This window comes from Oryx dammah, unplaced genomic scaffold, assembly GCF_014754425.2.
Source record: "Oryx dammah isolate SB20612 unplaced genomic scaffold, SCBI_Odam_1.1 HiC_scaffold_24, whole genome shotgun sequence".
NCBI classification, from domain to species: Eukaryota; Metazoa; Chordata; class Mammalia; order Artiodactyla; family Bovidae; genus Oryx; species Oryx dammah.
This window is the reverse complement of record NW_024070208.1, coordinates 19321578-19331864: the sequence shown is the minus strand read 5'-3', so window position 1 is coordinate 19331864 and position 10287 is coordinate 19321578. Positions and strand designations below refer to the sequence as shown.

The 10287-nt window shown below is 46.0% G+C and overlaps 1 protein-coding gene across 1 annotated transcript; it reads right to left on the bottom strand.

The window, feature by feature from the left end:
• Positions 1-848: 848 nt before the first annotated feature.
• On the bottom strand, positions 849-2509 carry ARL11 (ADP ribosylation factor like GTPase 11). The gene is made up of 3 exons (XM_040266990.1): positions 2375-2509; positions 1866-1946; positions 849-1561 (listed from the first exon to the last, which is right to left on the bottom strand). The coding sequence occupies exon 3, from the start codon at positions 1541-1543 to the stop codon at positions 998-1000; it is 546 nt and encodes a 181-aa protein (XP_040122924.1). The 5' UTR covers positions 1544-1561; positions 1866-1946; positions 2375-2509; the 3' UTR covers positions 849-997.
• Between the last annotated feature and the right edge of the window lie 7778 nt (positions 2510-10287).

Sequence of the window (10287 nt, the reverse complement as noted above, 5' to 3'; positions counted from 1 at the left end):
AGGAAAACAGAAAGAAAACAATGAAGAGTTCTGGAAAAAGACCAGCACAGGATAACAAAAAGGTGGAGAAGGGCGGTGCATTCGTGCATTCATGCTCAGTCGCTTCAGTCATGTCTGACTCTCTGCGACCCTATGGACTATAGCCCATCAGGCTCCTCTGTCCGTGGGATTCTCCAGGCAAGAATACTGGAGTGGGTTGTCATACCCTCCTCCAAAGAATGACTAGTCAGGGTCAGAGAAGGTGATTGATTTTGGAAGGTCGGAACTCCCAGTCTCTGTCCAGGGCTGAGTGCCCCAGCCAACTTCTAACCCGAGATCCTTTGGAAGCAGACTTGACCCTGCTGGCCCTGACTGCTTGCGATTTAGGGGGCTACTAAGGACAATCACTCATAAGATCGTGAACACGTCCAAGTGTGATATTCTGATCTGATTTGAAACCTCTTTCCCTCTGTGAATTTAGGTCTTAATTATTCGGCAGCTACTTGTTCTGTTATTACAGTTTCTCAGTTCACACGTGGTAATGATGAGTTACTAAACGAATTATGTTGAGGTATTTTTCTTTCTTTGTTGTTGTTTAGTCGGTAAGTCATGTCCAATTCTCTTGCGAGCCCATGGACTTGTAGCCTGCCAGGCTCCTCTGTCCACGGGATTCTCCAGGCAAGAATACTGGAGTGGGCTGCCACTCCCTTCTCCAGGGGATCTTCACGACCCAGGAATCAAACCCACGTCTCCTGCACTGCAGGCAGATGCTTTGCTGCTGAACCACCTGGAACACTTAGAGTATCATTATTCCAAGAGTAGCTGATTTGCAACACAAACACCAGTGACAATAAGTCCCAAGACTTAAATATTGTGTCTGAGCCTAGGAGGGTTCCTTGTTTAATAAACAGAACCCTCCAGGATTAGCTGGTGTTCCAGTCTGTAAGAGCAGAGAAGACAGGCTGCTCTGCCGAGATTGAGGCTCTCAGGTCTCCCTACGGCCGCCCCCTGCACTCACCTAGAGACTCGGGGGGCTGCGGTAGCTCAGGAGACGCCTCAGGCTCCCCAGGGCCTCAGGCAGCCCCTCACCGGTGAGGGCACTGCAGGCCCGCAGCTCCCAGCAGAGCCCCGGGAACCTCTGCAGGCCTAGCCTGTCTTGGATATCGGGCAATGGCAGGGCGTGGGGTGCCTCCTGCTTGTTGGCCAGCACCAGGAGGGGGACGCCATCCAGATGGGGGTCCTCCAAGACCTCCGTGAGCTCAGCCACTGCCTCGGGCAAGCGGGCGTCGTCTGTGCTGTCCAGCACAAACACGAGGATGGCCGTGCCCTCCAGGTAGTCCTTCCAGCTGGCCCTGAGTGGGCTCTGCCCCCCAACGTCCCAGATGGTGAGGCATGCCTGCCCGGGGGCCTCGAGGGGCTCCACGTTGAAACCCACGGTGGGCAGGGTCTCCACCAGCTGGTGGCCCTTCAGTTTGTACAGGAGCGTGGTCTTGCCGGCCGAGTCCAGGCCCATCATCACCACCTGGGCTTCCGCCGTGTGACTTCGAGAACTCACAGACCCCATGGGGGCCACTGCCAGACCCTGGGGGAGAAAGGCCAGGTGCACTCATCGGAAGGAACGCAAATCTGTGTGGGCCATGGGAGACGGGCTTCTACACCCAAGGTAATGTCCACAGTGTCAGCTTTCAAACCCAGGTCTGGACTTTGAAAGGGCAGGGAAGAAGGGCTGTGTGAGTCAGCATCAGCTGACCTATCTCTGGGGGTCGGGGGGGAGGGGTGCCTGCTGCAGAGAAGAGACCATGGTCTCCCCGTGAAGACATGGAATGTCAGCTCCCATTCCTTGGTAGTTAAGGCAAGGAGGCACAACCCACTTCTGTTAGACAAACCTGGTTGAGTAGAAGTGACTGAAGGATCTCTTCGATTCTTGCTGGTCCGTGGCTTTGAGCCTCTGGTGTCCACCTGGAAGCCTAAACCCCAAGGGGAAGTTATTTCGGGGTCAGTGCACTGAGAGAAGTGGGCAGGGGGCTGGTGGTGACTTCTGCAGCCTTTGAAACCACCCCGCCCCCCGCCCCACCCAGGACCAGGCTGCCACCCTTTTAACCACGCCTATTTATAAATCCTGCTGACTGCAGGCAAAGGAACCAGTCAGAGCAAAGTGGTTTCCTCCAGTGGCTTACCGACATAAATCACCTCCAGAACATTACACACGTTTTTGAAGAATCTCAAGTGTTAAGACCAAGACCTGTCCCCACCTTAAGTCCCAGGAAACCTTGGCTGGAACAGGGGAAGGGACATCTCAGGCCCAGGAATAGATTTCAGCTGCGCCGTGGAGGAAACTGAGACGCCCTCTGTTCAATCCTCAGGCCAGGGGTAGAAGCGTAAAAATGACAATTACCTCAGAGTTCCTAGGCGGCGGCCGAGGCTGCCCGTCTGTGTGGTCCTCCCAGGGCAGCGGCTCTCGGTCCTGAGAAGCTAGTATAGTGTGAGAGGATGGGGCCGGTTCCCCTTTTCCTGCTTCCTTCCCCTGGGGGGCGGGGGCGGGGCCGGCTCTGAGCTCCTCCCCCGGCGCCGCCGGGGCTCCCGGAGCATGGCACCCTGGGTGCAGCCAGGATGCCCTTTGCCCTTCAGCTCTGCCCTAGGAGCCTCGGCGCAGCTCCCAGGTCTCTGCAGCTCAGACTCCGTAGGCAGGAGGGCGGGCGCCTGGCTCGGAACCGGGTCGTGTTCAGCTGCTTCTCTCCTGCTCTTCCTCTCGGGATCTCAGATCCCCTCCAAGCAGAAAGCTGAGAGCTGGACCTTTTCTTTCAGCTCATGCCTCCCTGTGTTTCTGGTGCCTGGAGATTCTTTCGTTTTCTTGGAACCATATGTGCTTAAGAACTGCCTAAGTAGGATTAAAACAGTCTTAAAAAATAGGTCTAAAGTGTTGAAAGTAAACCAATATATATATATAATATATTTTAAATATATATAATATAAAATTATATATATAATTATTATAGATATATAATTTTATGGTTTACCTTTTATGTGAAAGTGTGAAAGTGTTTAGTCATTTAGTTGTGTCTGACTCTTTGCAACCCCATGGACTGTAGCCCACCAGGCTCCTCTGTTCATGGAATTCTCCAGGCAAGGATCCTGGAGTGGGTTGCCATTCCCTTCTCCAGGTTTAACCCAGGGGTTAAACCCAAGTCTCCTGCATTGGGGCAGATTCTTTACTATCTGAGCCACCATATATATATGTATAGATGTATAAATGAGTTTGAGCAAGCTCCCGGAGTTGATGACGGACAGGGAAGCCTGGTGTGCTGCAGTCCATAGGGTCACAAAAAGTCAGACATGACTCAGTGACTGAACTACTACTACTATATTAAAATTAGAAGTTTAAAATTTTATTAAAAAAATTATAAAGCTGTGTTAATGTAGTTAAAATTAAGGACGATTAAGCAGCTTTCTTAATTTTTTTTTCCTGAACAGTGTCACTATATTTTTTCCCAGTAGAAATGATGGCCCCGAAAAATAGAATTTTCAAAACATTGGCCAGATGTTTTGAAATTTGCCCTTGCTTCTGTAGCAGATCCTGATTTGGATCTGGAGCGTCAGTGACTTGGCTCTCATAATGGGTGACAACTCCGCTTTCCGGCACATTCTTTCATTAAAATGTCAGGAACCAAGCTGGGGGTTTTGATTCTCTCATCTTACCAATGAAGAAACAGGCTCAGACGGGATAAATAATTCGCTCATGATCTTGCCGAGGTTTATAATTCATCTCTTTCTCTTTCATCACATCGTGTTATTCACCAAGGAAGTGCTTTGTAAATGGCAAGCATCTTATTGTGATGACTGATACCATCAGGCTGCTATATTTAATAGGAGGAAGCAACTGGGAAAAATCAGAAACCTAGGCAGCACTGTGTTGTTGAGGTTACTGTTGTTTTGTTCTTTTGTGAGTCTGTGGTTGTGGCTACCGTGGTCTTGCATGGGCTGTGTGTGTGGTAAGGGGTACCACACCTTCCGTTTATCAGGAAGGAAATACTCCCCCAAAGCCTCCCAGTCAGTTCTAATATCTCATTGTCCGAGAGAATGAAATGACTTGGTTTGGCCAGGCACAGTTCACCTCTGAACATACTGTCTCTGTTTCTCAATAGCTGAATAAAGTTGCACTATTCTAAGCAAGAAGGAAGTGAGAATAGTGTTCGGTGACCAGCAGCGTCTACTGTATTTCCCCAGCATTCCATGGTAGAAGGTTGTCTTCTTACAGCACATGCTTTCTTCCAAGATTGTCCTTAACGAGAATTAACAGTGTGCCTGTGTGTGTGGGGGCGGGGGAGATGTCCCAAGTGTTCATACTTGGTTGCTTAGGTAGCTTGGTTGTCAAGTCCAAAGATAAGAAATCAGAGGAAATGCTGCAGTAATTCTTGCTTGCTGTCTAGCAAATGAGAGAGAGCAGAAGAGTGAGCCTGGAGTCGTGAGGCAACATCATATAGTAGGAAGAAGGCAGATTGACGAACTAGAGATCTGAATTCGAGGCCCAGATCTGCTGCTTCTTATCTGTGTTGCCTTGGGTCAGTTATTTAACCTTTCTGAACCCGTTTTCTAATCTGTAAACCAAAAAGGTAGGATAGGTCATCTCTAAATTTCATTCTGCTCTAATATTCTGTAAATATGATGCGATTTTTTTAAACTTTTTATTTTACACTGGCATGTAGGTGGTTAACAATGTTGTGATAGTTTCAGGTAGACAGCAAAGGAACTCAGCCACATATATACATGTATCCATTCTCCCCCACATTCCTCTCCCATCCCGGCTGCCACAGAACAGGTTCAATGCAACACTTTATTGAGCAGCTATGAGCAGTGCTCTGTGTGGTCTATCAGGTTTTTTTGTTTGTTCTTTTTTTTGGCTTTACTGCTCAGCATGTGGAATCTTGGTTTCCTGACCAGGGATCAAATCCGGGCCCTTGGGAGTGAAAGCATCCTAACCACTGGACCGCCAAAGATTTCCCCAATTAAAAAAAGTAAATCTTTCAAAATGTACCTGCATGCTTTATGAATGGGAGAGGTCAACATTACTCATGCTTATGGAGACTAGGATATCACGTAATAAAATTAGATATAGAGTATAATATTGTAGACTCTTTAAATGTCTGTATTTAGTATTACAAATTGTACTTTGAGTTATTATCACTTTGGCTGACTTGTGTTTTACATTTACAGCACAGCTCATCTTCCAGACCTTTTCCATCTTTCTAGTTTCCATTTTACTGAAAACACCAACCTTCCACCATGGTGGAGCTGGGGGAAATTTTTGTGCCTGTCTCTCTTTGCTCTCTCTCGCTGGCTCTGAACAGAAATAGTATCTTGGCAGTGGATCTTTGTCACTTAAAAAACACACAGGAAAAGGAAACAGCAGTGGGTGATATGCTTTTTGAAACTGTGAGAAAGATCCGAAGAATGTTAGCTTTGCACTCAAACTCCTTCAGCTTCTGCTTTTACAACATTTGCAGGAAGTTTCCTGACGCTGAAGGGGGAAAGATATAGTGGCCAGAGGCTGCCTTGTGAAAATACACAGGAAGGCTAATGTGGAGGCCAAGAGAGACGCTGTGTGATGAGCTTCAGCCTTGGTCCAAACAGGAACTGATGACAGGGAGGTTTTGCCACTTTTCTTCTAAGGTTGTTTTAATATGCAAAGTAGGTCGTTGGCAGCAGCTGCTATTCAATCAGCCACATTTCCTGAACTGGAGAGTGTATTTTTAGTTGGCAGGAAAAAAATCACTTGATTAGGAAGGAATGTGGAAGGTCACTTCTCAGAAACTCCAATCAGCACTTGAGGCTTCTCCATTTCCCAGATGACTTCCTGTCACTCTGGGCAGCAAGCAGCAAAGTGTTTTTCGATTTTCTTCTTTTTATTAAAAAGCATTACATAAGTGATGATGGATATATTCTTCTGTATGAGAGTCAAACAATATAAAAATCTACAAGGTGTAGTTCCTAAGTTCAACCCCCTAATCACTACTCCCTTTCTCAGAGATCATTAGAATCCACAGTTCAATGTACATTTTTACAGTTATCATTCTATGATACGCTTATGTATTTTGGAGCACACGTCTATTTTATTATTCATTTTTGTTTGGCTGGGTCTTTTTTTAAAAGTAATTGTGATGTCTGCAATTTGTTTATTTCATCTAACAGTGTGTCTGTGATTTCTCCATGTTGGTACATGTACCTAATTATCTACTAGTTAGTGCATATACCTAGTTGTCTACCTAATTATCTTCTGTTATTATTTTAAATAAGAATTTATTAAATAATGAGAAGGCTGTAAGAAGTATAATACTAAAATGCAGGAGAAATTAAGTGACTGAGATTTGCTTGTCAAAGGAGAAGAAGTGGCTTGGAATATAAATATAATAAGATTGGCCATAAATTGAAAATTGTGAAGTGAGGTAGATCAGGGGTATATGGTATTAGTCTTTGCATTTTGCATACATTTGAACTTTTCCATAGTAAAATATTTTAAAAAGTAGAAGAGGTATAAATTATATATAAAATTATATAAGAGATATAAAACCTCTGATTCTGCCATAGCTCGGAAGCTTCTGGGACCTTGTCACGTCTCACAGTCTTTTTCTGCAAGAATTTGAAAGTCGCCCTCTCTGGAAGCCTCTGTTACCTGGGCAGATGCAAATTGCCCTTGCTTTACCCTCATTGTGCTTTGTATGTACAACCCTGAACACACAAAGCATAGTCACTCATATACTCACACCTCAAAGGAAACATCTTCCTAAACTGAAGTTTTTTTAAAAAAGAGGTATCACTGATTAAGCCCCTCACCTGTATCATACATGATATCTACATTAGTTTATGAAACAAGAGCAGATCTCACTAAGAAGGAACATAGATGAGCTATGGAGTTTCTGAACCTGACTTTAGTTCCCTTGGGAGTTTTGTAAGCACCCCTTCTGGGGCAGCTGGTGGGCACAGCCCTTCTTGGGAAGCATACGGCTTACTGGGGTCAGGGTAGCTGGCAGGCCCTAAGTGTGGGCCAGTCTGGTTATCTGTGGTCACTAGGAATGGACGGCTCTGTAGTTTTAGTTCTCAGGAGCTGGCGAATCAGAATACCTCTTGGGGTGTGTCCTCAGGGAGTGTCAGCTGATCCTGGCTGCAGGGCATAGAGAGAAGAGGGGAGAGACTTCATCAGCACGCATTCAAGGCCTAGCAGGTACAGACGTGAATCTGAGCCAGGGTGGCCTGGGAGCATTTTCCTCCAGGTAAAGAGAGTGTGATGGCTGCAGAGAGCTTGATGGGGACAGCCTCACTGAGCCTCTAAGTAACGCCACCTCGCTGGAAACTGGTCACTCTCCCCATGGTCCGCACATCCTCTGGGAGATCCCTTTGACCTCACTCCTATGTTGATCCTCTGCTTTGGATTCTAGGTTTTCCCCTTTCTTGGGTCACTCTTGTCTTGATGAAGCACGTTTTCTTGGATGCATGGGAGGTGCCATTTTATGAGACCTTGAATCTCTGAAACTATCTTTGTTTTACTCTAGCAACCGATTTGACAGTGTGTCAATGGGTATGAAAGTCTAGGATGGAATTATTTCCTTTCAGGACTTTGTTTTTTGGGGGGTTGTTGTTGTTGTTGTTGTTTTGGCCACATTGTATGGCACGTGGAATCTTAGTTCCCTGACTGGGGATCAAACCTGCGCCCCTTGCATCGGAAGCCCAGAGTCTTAAGCACTTGACCACCAGGGAAGTCCCTCTCTTAGAACTTTGAAGGCATTGCTTCTTTGTGTTCCTGCATCCACTGTCACTGTTGAGAATCTGAAACCAGACTGACTCTTGATCCATTAAGTGTGACATTTTTTTCTCTCTGGAGATTCATAAAATCTTCTCTTTGTTCCAGGAATTCTAAGATTTCATAATCATGTGTCTTGATATGAGTCTCTTTTTATCCATTACACTGGAAACTTAGCAGGTCCTTTACTCTGCTACCTACTCCTAGAAGTGAGTTACTCTCAGTTCTGGGACATCTTCTCAATTCTCCTCTCCAATTTTTATGTGTCTAGCTGGAAATCTTATTATTTAGTTGTTGAGCTCTGACTTACTCTCTAATTAAAAAAAAATTTTTTTTTTCCATTTCTACACCTTTGCTCTTTTTTTGGCCACACCACGTGGCATTGGGAATCTTAGTTCCCTGACCAGGGATGGAACCCGTGCTCCCTGAAGGGGAAGCTCGGAGTCTTAACCACTGGACCACCAGGACAGTCTCTTACACCTTTACCTTTCCACTCTACTTCCTGGAAGATTTCTTCAACATTATCTTTTAACCCTTCTGTTATATTTTCTGGTTTCATCTATGATTTTTAAAAATATTTTCAAGGGTTCATTTTTGTTCTCTGAATTTTTGAAAATAGCGTGCTTATTTTGCATCATCTCTCTGAGTTTCCATGGAACCAAGCAGAGAGACAACAGGAGACCCTGAATCAGAAGACAAATGTGGTAACAAGCAGAGGGGTCATGTTCTTATTTTTTGAGTTGGGGTCTGATTCCTTCAAGGGAGCATGCAGTCTGTTTCCTAGCAGGGAGCCTGCTTCTGCCTGGATCCTATTTGCCACTTTGGAGCAGAATGCTGTCTTGTCAGTGTGCACAATAATTACACGGGGACCAAGTGAAGGAGCACAGAATGCTCACCAATGTAGCCCATATGGTGGGCTATTAGAAAAGTCTCAATAATTATAAAAGAATTGGGGGTTTCCCTGACGGTCCAGTGGTTAGGACTCTGCACTTTCACTGCCGAGGGCCTGGGTTCAATCCCTGCTCTGGGAACTAAGATCCCACAAGTTGTGCCTTGCAGCCAAGAAAAAGATGATAAAAGAATTGAAATCACACTGAGTATACTCCTTAGTGTGACAACAGGGCAAATAAGGTAGCATTCCAGGTGGCTTAGTGGTAAAGAATCCACCAGCCATCGCTCAATCCCTGGGTCGGGAAGATCCCCTGGAGAAGGAAATGGTAACCCACCCTGGTATTCTTGCCTGGGAAACCCCATGGACAGAGGAGCCTGTCGGGGCTACAGTCCATGGGGTCACAGAAGAGTTGGACACAACATAGTGATTGAACAACAATGAAAAAGTAATGGGCCGATACATAGAAAAGCGCCAACTCCCCTACATTTTTGGAAATTAAATAACACACTTCTGGGACTTCCCTGGTAGTGCAGTAGATAGGAATCAGCCTGCCAGCGCAGGAGACGCGAGTCTGATCCCAGAAGTAGGAAGTTCCCAGATGCCGAGGAGTGACGAAGCCCCAGCGCCACCACTTCTGGGCCTGTGCTTGTGAGCCTGCAAGCTGCAACTACAGAAGGCCACGAGCCCCAGAGCCTCTGCTCAGCAACAAGAGAAGCCACCGAAATGAGAAGCCCATGTAAAGAGTAGCCCCTTCTTGCTGCAACTCGAGAAAAGCCCACGCAGCAAGGAAGCCAAAAATGAATGAAGGAATTTTCTTAATGGAAAATAAATAAATAAACTACTTCTAAAAAACCCATGGACCACCTAAGAAATTGCAAAAGAAATTAGAAAATATTTTGAGCCGAATGAAATATAATATATCAGGATTTGTGGGTTACAGCAAAAGCCTTGGGAAAATGCTTATATTAGAAAACAAAGAAAGATGTACCAATCAGTGATCTGAGTGCCAATCTCGAGAGAAAAAAATAAAAGCAGTTCAGTTCAGTCGCTCAGTCATGTCCGACTCCTTGTGACCCCATGAATGGCAGCATGCCAGGCCTCCCTGTTCATCACCAACTCCCGGAGTTCACCCAGACTCACGTCCATCGAGTCGGTGATGCCATCCAGCCATCTCATCCTCTGTCGTCCCCTTCTCCTCCTGCCCCCAATCCCTGCCAGCATCAGAGTCTTTTCCAGTGAGTCAACTCTTCGCATGAGGTGGCCAAAGTACTGGAGTCTCAGCTTTAGCATCGTTCCTTCCAAAGAAATCCCAGAGCTGATCTCCTTCAGAATGGACTGGTTGGATCTCCTTGCAGTCCAAGGGACTCTCAAGAGTCTTCTCCAATACCACAGTTCAAAAGCATCAGTTCTTCGGCGCTCAGCCTTCTTCACAGGCCAACTCTCACATCCATACATGACCACAGGAAAAACCATAGCCTTGACTAGATGGACCTTTGTTGGCAAAGTAATGTTTCTGCTTTATAATATGCTGTCCAGGTTGGTCATAACTTTCCTTCCAAGGAGTAAGCGTCTTTTAATTTCATGGCTGCAATCACCATCTGCAGTGATTTTGGAGCCCCCCAAA